The 18,403-nt window shown below is 37.1% G+C and overlaps 1 protein-coding gene across 1 annotated transcript in view; it reads left to right on the top strand.

Annotated features, from left to right (window-relative positions):
* Window positions 1-18,403, top strand: part of LOC137401120 (endoplasmic reticulum transmembrane helix translocase-like) — a 58,127-nt gene that overhangs the window by 12,938 nt on the left and 26,786 nt on the right. The window contains exons 9-16 of the mRNA XM_068087486.1: window positions 274-456; window positions 1,288-1,425; window positions 1,712-1,832; window positions 3,158-3,318; window positions 10,225-10,409; window positions 11,322-11,432; window positions 12,123-12,248; window positions 13,409-13,621. Coding sequence (XP_067943587.1) covers window positions 274-456; window positions 1,288-1,425; window positions 1,712-1,832; window positions 3,158-3,318; window positions 10,225-10,409; window positions 11,322-11,432; window positions 12,123-12,248; window positions 13,409-13,621 — 1,238 coding nt within the window. The remainder of the gene's footprint in view (window positions 1-273; window positions 457-1,287; window positions 1,426-1,711; window positions 1,833-3,157; window positions 3,319-10,224; window positions 10,410-11,321; window positions 11,433-12,122; window positions 12,249-13,408; window positions 13,622-18,403) is intronic.

The raw sequence follows: 18,403 nt of genomic DNA, 5'->3' as shown, positions 1-18,403 counted from the left end.
AGGTCCTAGATATGACCATTGAGCTCACCGTTATTAGGTTCTAGATATGACCATTGAGCTCACCGTTATTAGGTTCTAGATATGACCATTGAGCTCACCGTTATTAGGTCCTAGATATGACCATTGAGCTCACCGTTATTAGGTCCTAGATATGACCATTGAGCTCACCGTTATTAGGTTCTAGATATGACCATTGAGCTCTAAGAGGATTATATCTCCATTATAAACTGCTTTTTTACTTAATATGTTTTCTCATCATACCTTGGGTTGTAGCGCCAGACAATGGGTGCATAGGCTACGTGGTGCGGACAGGCTTCAACTCTTCACAAGGTACCCTCCTTCGCACTATACTCTTCAGTGTGAAGAGAGTCACAGCTAACAACCTTGAAGCCTTTCTCTTTATCCTCTTCCTGCTCATGTTCGCCATTGCTGCCTCATCATATGTGTGGATAAAGGGTGAGCAGATTGCGTATGCATATTGTGCGTATTTTCCACTCCTATAAGATTCTCAACAGTCTGACCATCGTGTTTACTATATACTATACTGCTATACTATTGTTTAGCAGTACATGACCTCTTCAGGATTCAACTGATTTTGAGTGTGCACTGAGTTTGTTCAGTTGACTGTTACAGTAGAGTTATAACCACATACATATCTAGCTGCTCATTTGCAATGTTTCTTGTTACCCCAGTGATTTTGGGAGGTATCACATATGATCCATAATCTCGTAACATTCCGGTTTAAAAACTTTATATTTTTATTCAGCTTTCCTAGTTGTTACAGTTTGATAATCATGGAGAGTAGTATTTGGAGTGAAGACCAGTATACCCGGAATTGCCTTCTTCTTTTGTTGGTCAGTATTTTGCATTCTGAGTTGGTAAAAAAAGACTATCTCATCCAGTGTTAAAAGCTATCCTAGTTTCGCATTCGATAGTGCATGCTTCAACAGCAGCTTGTTTCAATACATCTTCAACTGAAATCTTCAAGCAACCATGGGTGGTTATTACATGTGTAGAAAGGTAGGTAGGTTAGCTCTCTGGTATATGTGCTATACTATGTACCAGAAGGTGTGATTACACAGCACTCTCGATGTAACATATTACATTGCGCAAGAACTAAATTTGTATTATTTTGGCATGTTAAAAATGTGATTATAAAGTGTAGTAGTTGTAATGATGCAAATCCAAGTATATGCTTTTATTATCCATTATTTGTTTTCTTGAGAACATTTTTTGTTGTTGTATAAATATTTTACATTCACATATTCATGTGTTTTGCATGTCCAGGCACAGAAGATCCAACAAGAAATAAGTACAAACTCTTTTTGGAATGTACGCTTATCCTCACCTCTGTCGTACCTCCAGAGTTGCCAATAGAGCTGTCACTTGCTGTCAACTCATCTCTCCTAGCTCTCGTCAAGCTCTGTGAGTTTCCGCTGTGAGGTCTGTGAGACCTGGCGGTTGTTTTGAGATTCTTTCTACAGTTTTTTAACATACAAGTTCAATTTTTGGCTTTATTTTAAGATATTGTGCAGTGCCTCTACCATGTATCGAACTTTACTCGTTCCACTTACAATTATTAATATTATTGGCTGCTTCTTTTTTGTGAGAAATATTATTGAGTGAGGTCGACGTTTCTTGTTGCTTGACCAAGTTCTATATAGAGCTGTTGTTTGTCATAGACCAAACCATTAGGTATTACTGCCAACAGCTGTCTACTGCACAGAACCATTCAGGATTCCTTTCGCTGGCAAAATTGACATCTGCTGCTTCGACAAAACAGGAACACTGACGAGTGATGACTTGATTGTTGAAGGCCTTGCTGGGATTGGGTAGGTCAACTAATACCTTGTCGAATCATAAATCATTATCCATAAATTTGTATTGTCAGTCATCGTCTTGTTCGCCTTCACTTCGAAATCAGTTATGCTGTTCATCATTTCTTCACTCCTAAGTTCGTTCTACCTTTTTTTTCTTTAAACTTGCTGTGATACTGTCCTTTATATTGGGTTTTGCAATTCTACTAGTGTTGCACGATATCTTTGCATGTACATTTGATTATTAAGTCTCTAAATACATGTACATCGAATATCGAAAAATATCGAACGTTGGAGTTGTCTTCTTTCGATATATAATGTTCGGCTTTAACGTAAACGATATGATAAATATGCTAATATTTGTTGAAACCGGAGTTGTCCCCTCTTTACATTAAGGAGATTGGACAACTCCGGTTTTGCAAAATAAAATAAGCCGATATTTTGATAAAATATCGGCTTCGATATTCATATCGATTTGAAAACTGACCAAATATAAAATCATCCACTAAAATATATCGTCACATCGAATTATATCGTGTTATCGGGCATCACTAAATTCAACCATTTGTCGGGCTTATTTTAAAAACTATCTAGAGTTCGTCCTATCTTCATAGATTTTACTGCTACAATTTAGTTCACTTCTGTATGTATCCAACATCAGTCTCAGAATACATGCCTGCCTTTCTTTATTTTTCGACGTATGTTTAATTTATTGATTTAATCTTCGCTCTTTCACTTGCATTGTCCAGCCTCCTCATTCTAACAAACTTGTTCTGTTGTAACAGTTACCCTTATAGTTACGGGAGTTATCATCTTATAGTTACATTCTTACTATCATCTCTTTATAGTTACATACTTCCTATCATCTCCTCATAGTTACATACTTCCTACCATCTCCTTATAGTTACATACTTCCTATCATCTCCTTATAGTTACATACTTCCTACCATCTCCTTGCAGTTACATACTTCCTACCATCTCCTTATAGTTACATACTTCCTACCACCTCCTTATAGTTACATACTTCCTATCATCTCCTTATAGTTACATACTTCCTATCATCTCCTTATAGTTACATACTTCCTACCATCTCCTTATAGTTACATACTTCCTACCATCTCCTTATAGTTACATACTTCCTATCATCTCCTTATAGTTACATATTTCCTACCATCTCCTTATAGTTATATACTTCCTACCATCTCCTTGCAGTTACATACTTAGATAGTTACATACTACCTGTTGTAGCCAACAATTGAATTTTTTAATACACTTCAAGTTACTCGGTTTGTAAGAATGGTAGCGTAAAAGTGTTTGTAAGGTTGTCTCTTTTTACATAGAGACAGTCCACAGCAACTGATATCATTGGACAGCGCACCTGTTGAAACGATTCGTGTGCTGGCTACCTGTCAGGCTATAGTAGTCCTAGAAGACGGGGAGCTTGTTGGAGACCCAATGGAGAGAGTAACGCTGAAAGCTATTCAATGGAATCCGACAAAGAGTGAGTCTTATATTTAATTGTGCAGAAAGATGTAGTTCTCCACTACTATAGCTACTGAGTGGCAAATTTTTAACTGATCTTATACATGCATTTCACAAAGGTTTGTGCATGTCCTGTTTACGATATCAGCCACTAGTATTAAATTTATTAACCTTAGGGTGCTAGTATTATGTCTGTCCAGCTATAGTTATTAAAATCTTGCAATTAAATTTCGAAGGTTTCGCATTCTGGTAGACTTGAACTCATGGCGATTGCAACTGCAAGTTCTAAATCCACACACTCTAACACTGAGCTATATAAGGCATATTGATCAAACAAGTTATCATATACCATATAGCGTATGCACACGCTAAATGGCGTATTATTTGAAATTCTATTAATTCGAATTGAAACAATGCTTTTTCGTGTTTTTTTTAACTTCCATTTTCGGTTGTCCGTAAGGTTCAATTGCTATATCCGCGGTCAATGCCAATTCTTTTTATGCGGACACTTGTATTATCTCTGTAGGAAAAGCCTCGACATTCTCTCTCTGTTCTGTCAGACAAAGACAGTATGATATCTCATTTTTACATTTGTACCAGTATCGAGAGATACCAGTATCGTCGTTTTCAAAGTTGTGACAGATAGTTTTTGGTGGAACAGTAATGGCTTCCGATATGGCTCTTATTACAATAAAGATTTAGACTAACCTAAGTTATTCAAATTCGTGGGGTAATTATTTTAGTACCCGCGCAATGCTTGGCATTCAGTATTACCCTAGGACACTTATGTATTCGCGGCATCTAACTTTCGCGTTTTCGCGGTGTCATCCTCTCGCGAAAGTTTCATGTGCGGAACTAAACTATCATAACAAACGCGCGAAAAAAGCGAAACTAAATAGCTTTGCTCATTGATACTGTAGAATGGAATTTTATAACGACATTTATTTTAACGTTTTTAACGACCACTATAGCATCGTTAAAATATAAACCAACAAAATAATTTGACTGTCAAAATTTATTACATTATTATTTTGCAATTAATTATGATTATTTTCCCATTAAGAATGATTTATAATGATAGGAATTTGATGTCAATGCACACGCATTAGTAGGTTATCGCATTAGTAGGTTATCGTTTGCTGGGGACATCAATCAATGCAGTGAGCACCGTGTGTTGAAAGAAAATAAGACACATGCACTGACACTCGCAGTACTACACAAGCAGTATGGCTCTGGAAAGGTTTGGATTCACCACTGACACCTCTTCAATAACTTGTAACTTTTTGAGATTTGTTTTGTTTTAAGTGATGTGACTGACGAGACGTTTTTAAATTAAAATAGGCAAAACATGACTGCAGTTAAAACGCTCAGAAAAAAGACATCTTTTTCTTTTGAGCGTTTTAACAAAGATCAATTTTGCGGATTTTATTTTAAGTTCATTCGGAGGCTTTTACGCTTTCGATGGGACATGGCCAAGCGAGTGTTTGATAAAACTTAATCTTCTGCAAACCTTTATAAAAGTCGTTAACAAAAATATTTCGTTTCTGATGATGATAATAATGATGCCTAAGAACTACTAGAAGTTGATGTTTGTCTCTATGGCTTGGAATGAAGTGATATCCTACAGCGATAAAAACCGCATCCATGGCCGTTGGGCAAATAACTTTTCGAATAAATGATGTTGAGGTCGAGTTATCTGAAGGAATTTATCATTGCGTTGGAACTGACCAAACAAATCCGTTTGAGTTGACCTTGTGTTTGAGATGAAATGTTACATTTTATCTGAGGGCGAGTTATCCGAGTCGAACTGTACTTACCGTAAAAAATTCCCAAAAAGTTGGGGCGGCTCAGCCGGCCAGCTGCCCCAGTGAAAACGGGCCTGTTGATAATCCAAGAAACAAATGGCAGCAAGCGATCAAATTGCATTATCGACCTTGCCCACACCATTCTACCTGCGGTTCACAATTACAAACTAGTCGCAAATTGAAATTTTTTATCGGTGAACTGAGCCTGAGGAATCTAATTATGTTTGTTCCAATGCATTTATTTTCACATCACTATATTTTCGCACTCATCAGAGCTGCGAAATTAAGTTGCTTTGAAATTTTACTCTGAGCTACTCACGAAACTAAATACTAGCGAAATATAAGTGTCCTAGGGTATATATATATATAGTAGACGTTCTTACAATGTAAATTATCCGCTCTAAGAACGTTTACGTTGTAGGGAATTTATGTTATACGAACAGTAAAATATATGTAAATTGCCTAATCCGTTCCAAGATCTTTCCACATTCACTCCTTGGGCCTACAGAAAGGAAAAACTAGACCTACCTTTTTAATTGGTTGGTTGTACCATAACGGCAGTATTATTAATTTGTATCGGCAACTCTTCTCCTTTTTCTGGTTAACTTCACTGGTGTTATAGACATTTTCCAACATGTTAATAGAGAGCGCAGATTTTCAAAGTTCATTTACAACGAATGATTTGCTTAATTTTACTAGGCAGGAAAGTCTATTCTGCAAAGCAAAACTACCGTAAAACCTCTAATTGAACGCCATAGCGCTCTATTTTTCAACCTCTCTATAGTGGCTGTCAAGTTTTGCTAACCATCCTACTCATGTCGCCGGATGACTGAGTGTTTTACCAAACAAACATTGCACAGGCAGCAGACATGTTATCATAGCTTACAAAACGCTGTGTTTATTACCACAGAATAGGCTCTTTTTGCTATTGCAACCAGGGTTGGTTTGATATATATTGTTTGATATATATCACTGATATATATCGCCGATAGATATGATTTTTTTTAAATTTCGATATTTTTGCCAACCCTGATTGCAACCAATTAAAAACATATTACTACTTATACATAAAACTCGATTGCATTTTCTGTGTGAACTAGAATCAGGCATGTTTAGCCATCTACCAGATCAAACGTACATGTATAACAAACTTTAGCATCTAACCTCCATTTCATGCATGATTGCCTTAGCATGCATGGGACCAGACAAGGTATTTTACATTCTTTTTATATATCAATTAAAGAATAGAGAAAGCATAATATTTTTATGCTTTATTATTTATCTTGAGGTGTTGACTGATGTTCTAAAAAAAGAATCAAGGAGATTGACCAACCAGAAGCTGAGATATAGCCAGCCAAACACAGGTCTACCAAAAAACATAAGTTTTTTGGTAGTCATCAATATATGACGTATGAAATCGACTTGTGTGCCATTGGTCAATTAAGCCAACTAATGCGTTCTCCTATAACAATCACGGCGTTTTAATTGGTTTAATCCCTGGAAGTATAGAACAATCAATTTGGGCCTAACAATCATTGCTCTGAGAATTCCGAACCAGTCCCTCTGACGTGTAGATTAGTTTTAGAATAAAATAATTACACGCATCTATTATTTCGCAACATTCTGCTATCACTTTCTACAAATTATATTAGTTACATCATTTATTCTATATGCAGTTATATTATTATTTTGTATAATATGCATTATGATTATAATATTAATCATAAAAAATAATCATAGATAAGATAATAGATCAATAGAAAAATCAAATCAAAAGTTATCGTTTTCTTTTTTTACAGCAAGAGCAGCACGGTCAAGTTATTCTTTTTAAGATTATGGCTGTAGTGAACTTACAGTCTGTTAATAGTGACGATAATCATGAAAATCAACTAAATGCTGCAGTAGATACACAATAGAAAAATGATGAATGAACAAAAATTCACATTCTCATTTCTTATTCTAAACGACTTGCAATCGCGGATGTCGCATATAGACTATACACGCGCCGTTCGTTGAACAGAGGATCTTCGGAGCATATCAGTGGAGATCGAGTTAATATTTGAAGCACAATAGTCAAAATATGCTCTTCTGTTTTGACAAATCACGGCAAGGGGTTGTGGGCAAATGCCTTTACCACACAATGTTTGCTTGATTTTCCTGAAAAACCAGAGCTAGTCTGTAAATTATTTACTATCGCGAGTAGCTTTTCACATCTCGTAGCCAAAACAATCATTATACGTAACGGCGGTAAGGGTGCACAACTCCGGCACATGAACATTAAGTCGATTTTATACGTCACAGTTTTCGGGATTTTCGAAGGGTTTTCCTCTGATTCTTTATTAGGTAGACCTGTGTTTGGCTGGCTATATCTCAGCTTCTAGTAGGTCAATCTCCTTGATTCTTTTTTGAGAACATCAGTCAACACCTCAAGATAACTAATAAAGCATAATAATATTATGCTTTCTCTATTCTTTAAATATGTAGTTATTATTGTCATTATTATTATTGCCTTCTACCAGCATGTGCATGCATTCTAGATTTGAAATTGTGTGAATCTGTATTTTTCTATTTCATATTACATAGAGTGTTACAATTTTGCCTTGCCTATTATCTACATTGTCATTACAATTGTGGATTTCACGGTTTAAAGGATTACAAATATATACATACTATTAAATGTATCCTACAAATCAGTGACTTGTCGTCTTCAAGCGTATGCAGCTAGTAGTGAGGTGGAATATACTGATTATCTACCATTCATGTGGTGGACCAGTAGCTATTAGAGAAGAAATTCTCTACAGTGGCAGTCAATTGGATGCAGCATTCACATATAGGCTGGCGGTGTATTTTTCAAATAGCTCGTCAGAATCTTCGGAAGATAAATTTAGCCCTATTACACGCGAAGAAAATGTCGCCCATATACTGCTCTCTTTTTTTTGGTGTAGCGATATTAAACCTTTTGGATGCAATAAATCTGCTAACTTGTCAAAGATTTCTTAATAAATGTGCATCGATAAACATAATATACTCGAGAAATATCTCTACTAGTTGATATCTATTGCTTGCAATTGACCAGCGATGATATTATAGCCTGTGTCCTTCTTTGCAATTTGTTGGCAGTTTCAAATTTTATTTTGTTTAAACTTTGAAAGCATATTTTTATTTTATATCTATATTTAGCATTGTTGAATAAATCTCGGTGTTTGTTTGCCGTTCGTCTGTCATCCGTACATCCAGTTAAAGTACATGCAATTAAAGTTTTGAGAACGAAAAAACTGCTTTGTGCTAGAATTGAACTCGGAAACATTGATTCTACAGACAGACGTGCTATCCACTATGTCACACGGCCTACTTGTCTTACTATGAAATAATTGTGCACATACTTATTATGCCGGCGAATATTTAATAGCAAGTGGTTAAAATACACATGCTTCATCTAGCATGCCCAAACTACTAGAAAAAAGATATATACCCATGCTTCACCAAAATGCTATAAATATATGTACATGTATGTATAACATAAACTCGATTGAGCTTATATGTAGCACACACAAAAATAAACAAACATTTTCATGGTAGAATGAAAGTTAGAAAGGTAAATAAATATGTTGATGAAAAATAAATTTTCTGTGCAAAAACTTGTTTATTACCCAGGCAACGCCGGGCATTTAGCTGGTATTCATTTTGTAACGCCTTGCCTTACTCTGCAATCCTTTATCTGCAATCCTTACTCTGCAACCTTACTCTGCAACCCTTACTCTGCAACCCTTACCCCGCAATCCTTACTCCGCAATCCTTACTCCGCAATCCTTACTCCGCAAACCTTACTCCGCAACCCTTACTCCGCAACCCTTACTCCGCAACCCTTACTCCGCAACCCTTACTCCGCAACCCTTACTCCGCAACCCTTACTCCGCAACCCTTACTCCGCAACCCTTACTCCGCAACCCTTACTCCGCAACCCTTACTCCGCAACCCTTACTCCGCAACCCTTACTCCGCAACCCGTACTCCGCAATCCTTACTCTGCAATCCTTACTCTGCAACCCTTACTCTGCAACCCTTACTCTGTAACCCTTACTCCGCAACCCTTACTCTGCAACCCTTACTCCGCAACCCTTACTCCGCAACCCTTACTCCGCAATCCTTACTCCGCAACCCTTACTCCGCAACCCTTACTCCGCAACCCTTACTCCGCAACCCTTACTCCGCAACCCTTACTCCGCAACCCTTACTCCGCAACCCTTACTCCGCAACCCTTACTCTGCTACCCTTACTCTGCAACCCTTACTCCGCAATCCTTACTCCGCAACCCTTACTCTGCAACCCTTACTCCGCAACCCTTACTCCGCAACCCTTACTCCGCAACCCTTACTCCGCAACCCTTACTCCGCAACCCGTACTCTGCAATCCTTTGCAATCCTTACTCTGCAATCCTTACTCTGCAACCCTTACTCTGTAACCCTTACTCTGTAACCCTTACTCTGCAATCCTTACTCTGCAATGTTTTCCTGTTGCTATTTTGTGCAAAATTAGCTTATTTATGTCCAGTTTTCAAAATTCCTTATATTTTTACTCACAATTTATTGTACAGCCTATTAATATTGCTTTATTTGCTTCATCACCACTCATTGTAGAAGTTAAAGTCTAAATGTTTGAGGTACATACATTGAAATGCATTATTTGATACCTCCAGGTGGCAGAGAATGTAATGTGATGAAAAAGTATTGCACAAAATTAATTTTCACCGATTTCTGTTAGATGATTTTAACCACCTGGATTTCTGCCGGCGGTTTCAACCGACTATTTGCCATCAGTTTAAACCAGCCCCGCAAGATTTTGCCAACTTTGTTTATTAACCGAGTCCAGTAATCTGGTTTGTGCAGCAATTATTTACATCGTCGAACAAATAATATAAATTGACCACATTTTTAAAAAACTTTCCATTGCATATTCGTTTACGTTTGGTCGCAGTCTCGTTATCATCAATGGGTGCCCTGAAACTTTTAGAAGGTACGCATCAAGGTCAACAACTGGTTCGTTTTTAAGATATGTGGCATGACATGTGGCTCAGAGCTCGGATTAGTTTGGTTGCTGACAATGTTGTCGCTGCTCCTCTAGGTGATGGAGTCAGCCCAAGCAAATCAGCCAAAGTTAAAACACACGGAATGAAGATTTTTCATCGACATCATTTCTCAAGCGCTCTGAAGAGGATGAGTGTCATAGCTGGCTATCAGCCATCCGGTTCGATAGAGCACGAGTTCATCGCAGCTGTAAAGGGTGCACCTGAGACTCTACAGTCGATGGTGAGCTTTTTCTATCAGGTGTTTTTGGTGCCGTCTCTTCAACAAATTCTTGAGCTAGGAATTGCACCATTGATATGCTCTTTCAAAATTAATTATCATAACAATACAAATGTATATGCAATTGTTTAAGGAAGATTATAGGTCATCATATACATGCATAGTATACAAAAGTATACTATACATGTATAGTATACTTTTGCATACTATACATGTATAGTATACTTTTGCATACTATACATGTATAGTATACCTTTGTATACTATACATGTGTGTATACCTTTGTATACTATACATGTATGTATACTTGTGTATACTATACATGTATATATACTTTTGTATACTATACATGTATATATACTTTTGTATACTATACATGTATATATACTTTTGTATACTATACATGTATAGTATACTTTTGCATACTATAAATGTATAGTATACTTTTGCATACTATACATGTATAGTATACTTTTGTATACTATACATGTATAGTATACTTTTTGGTCTTTCATATTTGCTCTACATAAAGTGGTTAATCCGTCAGTAGGCCGTAGTTAGTCCTTAGTTGATTGTTTTTATATAACAATTAATTTAATTTATGTCATTCTTTCTGGTCTTGTCTCTAAATGCAGTCCATAAACTACATAACTGACTGTTTTCTATTTATTGTGGATATAGTTTTGAGGTCTTTTCTAACTGTGAACTTGATATAAACTGTTACAGACATTTTTTGCAGTATATATGGAGTAAGTCTGCAATTCTCTAAAGATATTGGTAGTGTTCTTGTTCTTGGGCGTGTTTGCCATAGTCCTATACGACTATCGAGGTACATTGCTGCAGTTGTTGACCTGAGAAATCAACTATTTGACGTATGCGCATAGTAGCTAATAAAAAGCTGTTGTTGTTTTGCAGTTTAGAGAAGTCCCTGAGTTCTACGAGAAAACATACCTTTCACTAGCGAGACGAGGCGCTCGGGTTATCGCACTTGGTTATAAATCACTTGGCAAACTAGACCATTCTCAGGTAATAGCACTGAGAGTAGATTATACCTTTATGTTCAGCGGGAGCACAACTCTCGCCTAGTAACTCTTATTGCTAGGAAAAACTATCTCTAGATATGATTCTAAGAGTTGGAGAGATTAGTCACGTCGTAGTACCTAACAATATAGCATGTGTATGACAGTGCATGTATAGGCCAGACTGGATACCTCGTAATAGCATGTGTATGACAGTGCATCTATAGGCCAGGCTGGATACCTCGTAATAGCATGTGTTGGTAGCAGTGTGAGTGAGCAGCCTCAGCTACCATAGAATAAGTAACTGAGTTGGTAGCAGTGTGGGTGAGCAGCCTCAGCTACCATAGAATAAGTAACTGAGTTGGTAGCAGTGTGGGTGAGCAGCCTCAGCTACCATAGAATAAGTAACTGAGTTGGTAGCAGTGTGGGTGAGCAGCCTCAGCTACCATAGAATAAGTAACTGAGTTGGTAGCAGTGTGGGTGAGCAGCCTCAGCTACCATAGAATAAGTAACTGAGTTGGTAGCGGTGTGGGTGAGCAGCCTCAGCTACCATAGAATAAGTAACTGAGTTGGTAGCAGTGTGTGGGAGCAGCCTCAGCTACCATAGAATAAGTAACTGAGTTGGTAGCAGTGTGGGTGAGCAGCCTCAGCTACCATAAATTAGCCCGCTATTATTTGTCCCTTATCTCTCCCTTAGATAAGGGAGTTGAGTCGAGAAGAGGTAGAACGAGATCTTGTATTCTGTGGCTTCATAGCACTATCCTGTCCCCTCAAGTCTGATTCAAAGTCAGCCATAAAGGAAATTCAACACAGTTCTCATTACGTATGTATTATCTTTTTTCTTGGGTTTTTATGGGTAGGCAGTCCTTGATGTCCATGATTGTTTAATGATATCAGGCTGAACAGGGTTTTTATTGGTAGGCAGTCCTTGATGCCCATGATTGTTCAATGATGTCAGGCTGAATAGGGTTTTTATTGATAGGCAGTCCTTGATGTCCACGATTGTTTAATGATATCAGGCTGAACAGGGTTTTTATGGGTAGGCAGTCCTTGATGCCCATGATTGTTCAATGATGTCAGGCTGAACAGGGTTTTTATGGATAGGCAGTCCTTGATGTCCATGATTGTTTAATGATATCAGGCTGAACAGGGTTTTTATGGGTAGGCAGTCCTTGATGTCCATGATTGTTCAATGATGTCAGGCTGATCAGGGCTTTTATTGGGAGGCAGTCCTTGATGTCCATGATTGTTCAATGATGTCAGGCTGAACAGGGTTTTTATGGGTAGGCAGTCCTTGATGTCCATGATTGTTCAATGATGTCAGGCTGATCAGGGCTTTTATTGGGAGGCAGTCCTTGATGTCCATGATTGTTCAATGATGTCAGGCTGAACAGGGTTTATATGGGTAGGCAGTCCTTGGTGTCCATGATTGTTTAATGATATCAGGCTGAACAGGGTTTTTATTGGTAGGCAGTCCTTGTTGTCCATGATTGTCCAATGATATCAGGCTGAACAGGGTTTTTATGGGTAGGCAGTCCTTGTTGTCCATGATTGTTCAATGATATCAGGCTGAACAGGGTTTTTATGGGTAGGCAGTCCTTGATGTCCATGAGTGTTCAATGATATCAGGGTGAACAAGGTTTTTATGGGTAGGCAGTCCTTGATGTCCATGATTGTTTAATGATATCAGGTTGAACAGGGTTTTTATTGGTAGGCAGTCCTTGATGTCCATGATTGTTCAATGATATCAGGCTGATCAGGACTTTTATTGGGAAGCAGTCCTTGATGTCCATGATTGTTCAATGATGTCAGGCTGAACAGGGTTTTTATGGATAGGCAGTCCTTGATGTCCATGATTCTTTAACTATATCAGGCTGAAAAAGTTTCAGAGTTTCTTGTAATGCATTTGTAAGATTTACCAAATTTTCGTGATCGTGTATTGTACAGCGTTCCAGGTCCTTGATAATTGACAGCTTTTTGCAGGTGTGTATGATAACGGGTGACAACCCTCTGACAGCTTGTCACATAGCTGGCGAGCTGAGAATGACCAAAAAGCCCCATACGTTGATTCTCACTGAACCGCAAACGTCTGCTGGGTCGTGGCAATGGAAGTCTGTGGATGCTACTGTCTCTTTAGATGTGTCAAGCTCCAATTTAGCCCTGCTTAAGTCCCATGACTTATGTGTCACTGGAGAGGTGGGTTATGATTGTATTGGCTGTTAGCAGAATCTAGCTGGCTGAGCTAACCTGTTACTCTATGGGAATTTTAACATTGCAAAAAAGATCAGAGAGCAAAAATCCTTGTTTTGCTGATTTGAAATTAAAAAAGGGCTACTTTTAAGAATTCTTTAGTCAAAAGTGCAATGTTGTTCTTGAGGCTTTTAACTTTGTAACAGAGACCTTAGTGACATCTATTACCACTGGAGCACCATAGAGTTCGTGTGAGGACTGAATGATGTGCCCATCTTGTAGAAAGTGCTTATGTTTGTCAGGTAGAGTTGTCTCCTCTAACTTTAGCTAGAAAGAGCCTCCTCAACCAGGACTTGCTGGTTGAGCAACCAGGGTTTCCTATTAGCTTATTAGGTTTATACTTTGGTTATGTCCAAAGTATCATCAAGTTAGAATTTTAGTACAGCTTCTAAATCCAATGACAGTAGACGCTCCTACAATGTAAATAATTCATTCTGAGAACAGTTGTACTATAGGGATTTTACATTATAAGTACAATTAATTACACGTAAATTGTCTGTTTTAAGATAGGAACAGCTAAATACACGTAAATTGCCTCCGTTCTAAGATAAGAACAGTTAAATACATGTAAATTGCTTCTGTTCCAAGATACGAACTGTTAAATACACGTAAATTGCCTCTGTTCCAAGATAAGAACAGTTAAATACACATAAATTGCCTCTGTTCCAAGATAAAACAGTTAAATACAGTGAAACATGGATAACTCGCCCTCGGATATAGCGAACACTTGGTTAACTTAAATGGATTTGCTTGGTCCGTTTCCACGCTAGGATAAATGGCTCTATATAACTCGAACTCAACACTGTTAATTCGAACTGTTTTTTGCACAACGGCTACCAAAACGGTTGCTATCGCTTTAGAAAATCACTTTATTCCAAGCCATAGAGATAAACCTCAAATTTTCGTAATTCATAAGCGTTGTTATTACCTCCATCGGCAAAATATTTTTGTCGACGACTTTTCTAAAGGTTTGGTGAAATTTGATTTATACTGCTATACGATGAATAACACGGGCTAGCCGGGTCACGCGGGCAAGGATTTTCGCCACGCACGTTCAAAACAAAAACAGCAAGTTGTTTTGTATTTGCGTGGCGAAAATGCTTGAGTGCGTGACCCAGCTAGCCCGTGATGAATAGTTTTCCGACGTTGATTCCGTGTTGAATCAACGTCGGAATGTTGAATGTTTAAAACGTCTTAAAAATTGTTGTAATTAAACGTATACGTTGTCTTGGCTAAAAAAAACTATTCTTCATTTGACCTAAACACAGAATACGTGTGTACATTCAATAAGTATCTATTCAAAAAGCGTGAGTGATATATAATGTACCGTAAAACCTCGTAAAACGTTTAATTGAACTGCCTCGGAGTGTTGCTCTTAACGAATCCCAGGTAAAGTAAGGTAATCTTTGCATAAACTTCAAGAAAAATCGGCAAAATTGATCGTGGATAAAACGCTCAAAAGAAAAAGATGTCTTTTCTTTTGAGCATTTCAGCAACGATCAAGTTTTGCCAATGTCAATCTAAAAAACGTCCTGGCAATAACATCACCTCAAACAACAAACCAATCTCAAGTGATAGAAAAATCTCTATACTTTTTGATAAAAACGTTTTAAACTTTACATTAGAAGCATTTAATTTGAAACAAGCCATTTGTGCTTTTGATTTATATTATAGTTTGTATATGTACATCTATCGACTAATAAATAAGTAAATACATGGACTTGTGACAGTGCTCTGATAACTTGAACGCTCTGATAATTCGAACACTTTTGCTCGGTCCCTTGAAGTTTGAGTTATCCGAGTTTCACTGTACTTGTAAATTGCCTCTGTTCCAAGATTCGAACAGTTAAATAGACATAAATTGCCTCTGTTCCAAGATACGAACAGTTAAATACATGTAAATCTATATATAGTAGAGATAACCCTACACTAGACTACCAGGGTACTGGTATATATATATATATATATATATACATATATATATATACAGTCAAACATGGATAACTCGAACTTCACGGGACCGAGCAAAAGTGTTCGAATTATCAGAGCGTTCAAGTTATTAGAGCACTGTCACAAGTCCATGTATTTACTTATTTATTAGTAGATACATGTACATATACAAACTATAATATAAATCAAAAGCACAAATGGCTTGTTTCAAATTAAATGCTTCTAATGTAAAGTTTAAAACATTTTCATCAAAAAGTATAGAGATCCTTCTATCACTTGAGATTGGTTTGTTGTTTGAGGTGATGTTATTGCCAGGACGTGTTTTAGATTGACATTGGCAAAACTTGATCGTTGTTGAAATGCTCAAAAGAAAAGACATATTTTTCTTTTGAGCGTTTTACCCACGATTAATTTTTACCGATTTTTCTTGAAGTTTATGCAAAGATTACCTTACTTTACCTGGGATTCGTTAAGAGCAACACTCCGAGGCAGTTCAATTAAAAGTTTTACGAGGTTTTACGGTACATTGTATATCAATCACGCTTTTGAATGGATACTTATTGAATGTACACACGTATTCTGTGTTTAGGTCAAACAATGAATAGTTTTTTTAGCTAAGACAACGTATACGTTTAATTACAACAATTTTTAAGACGTTTTAAACATTCAACATTCCGACGTTGATTCAACACGGAATCAACGTCGGAAAACTATTCATCACGGGCTAGCCGGGTCACGCAGTCAAAGGATTTTCGCCACGCACATACAAAGCAAAAACAACATGCTGTTTTTGTTTTGCATGTGCGTGGCGAAAATCCTTGCGAGCGTGACCCGGCTAGCCCGTGCCATTCATCGTATAGCAGTATAAATCAAATTTCACCAAACCTTTAGAAAGTCGTTGAAAAAAATATTTTGCCGATGGGGGTAATAACGACGCTTATGTATTACGAAAATTTGAGGTTTACCTCTATGGCTTTGAATAAAGTGATTTTCTAAAGCGATAACAACCGTTTCGGTAGCCGTTGGGCAAAAAAACAGTTCGAATTAACAGTGTTGAGTTCGAGTTATCTATAGCAATTTATCATTACGTGGAAACGGACCAAAGAAACCGTTCGAATTAACCATGTGTTCGAGCTATCCGTGGGCGAGTTATCCATGTTTGACTCTATATATATATATATATATATAATAGAGATAACCCTACACTAGACTACCATGGTACTGGTACAGTGCACCCTCGAGATACGATGTTAATTCGTTCCAGGGTTGGCATCGTATGGTGAAAAATTGGTATATCGGGGTATAAAGACCATTGTAATTATACAATGCAAACATCCCCTGGTAAAAGTCATCAATTTTTTTTATAAAAATGTGTACATATTGACAATTAGCAACAAAATAGTATGTTAACTTTAGTAATTATAGTTTCCTACAGTAACTGTATTGTATTTAGCGTATTTTAATGGTTATGATCTGCAATAAAATGCAAAATTATAATGTGTGTACCTACCAAATGTAGTACGTACGGTAAGGAGTTCTTGCCTTCAAAAGGTACGCATAACATAAACTTTGAATTTACTTCAAGTTAGTTTAGCTTGCTAAGCCTACACTTAAAACTAAGTTTTAGTATGTATTTTGAACTATTTTACTGAATTTCAACTTTTTATTACAAAATTTTATCCTTAAGCAGTTCCTATCTTCACTTTCACTATAAACTTTAGCCTATCTGGTTGAAACCTTTTCACAACCTAAATCAATAAGGCCGAGCGATGCAGTTATAGAAAGCGGGCACTCGCACACTTGGCCATTTAATGGCTACCGAAAAGAAAAATATAATTATATTTTCTATACTGGACGTACATACCTTTGGAGTAACGTGGCTTTAGCTAATACATGTAGCGGGTAAAGCAAAGAGGCAAAAACATACTTATCAATGCTAATTATGGTGCTGTACACTTGAAAATAAATTTAAAACGTAATGAATTGGAATTTTTTAGCACGCTAAAAGAAGTTGTCCATTCCTGTCCAATTTTTCTACGAAAAAATTGATGGTGCAATGCAGAAAATTGCTAGCTAGCGCTTGTAAAAAGATCCAAAGAATGTGGTACAGTAGTTTGTCTTGTATGACATGTGCACAAGAATCAATGTAATCATACATACAAAGTTTGTACGTATTTATACCCTATGGGGGGACAGGGCTTTAGCAAGTTTCAGAAAGTAATGTGGATGCGTCAACTATCTTGAGTAGCTAGTTATATGAGTTACATACATGTACATACATACGATGAATTGTATTCACGTAGAAGATAACAAGCCCATATGCAAAGACATGGTTAAACAAAAAATATAACATAAAATCAAAAGGAAACAAATAAAATATGAAAAAACATGCCACACAAGAGATAAATAATATATATTATACATGCATTGTTTTAATGTACCAGTCCACATCAGTAAATTAAACACTTGAAACATTTCTGCGAATGTGGGATTTTCTGTATCTTCTACATCCTCGCCTTCACAAAATGGTTGCTCCTTTTGAATGCTGATCGCGTGCATGACCTAGCTCATTCAAATCTTTAGTCGGAAGCTCTTTCTTGGGCTTGCTTTAATGGAGTTCTTGTTTTAATAATTATTGCAAATGCTGATTGGTTGCGATCATATTCCTTGACAATGTTAATAATACGGGTCCCTTCTTCCTATTTACGACATCCAACTTTGTTGACATAGAAATCATTTTTCCTTCGTTTTGTATCGTTTGTATCGGTCTCAGATTTC

Source organism: Watersipora subatra, chromosome 7 (assembly GCF_963576615.1).
Source record: "Watersipora subatra chromosome 7, tzWatSuba1.1, whole genome shotgun sequence".
NCBI lineage: Eukaryota > Metazoa > Bryozoa > Gymnolaemata > Cheilostomatida > Watersiporidae > Watersipora > Watersipora subatra.
Note: the sequence above shows the minus strand (reverse complement) of the source record. Positions and strands in the feature narration are given on the sequence as shown.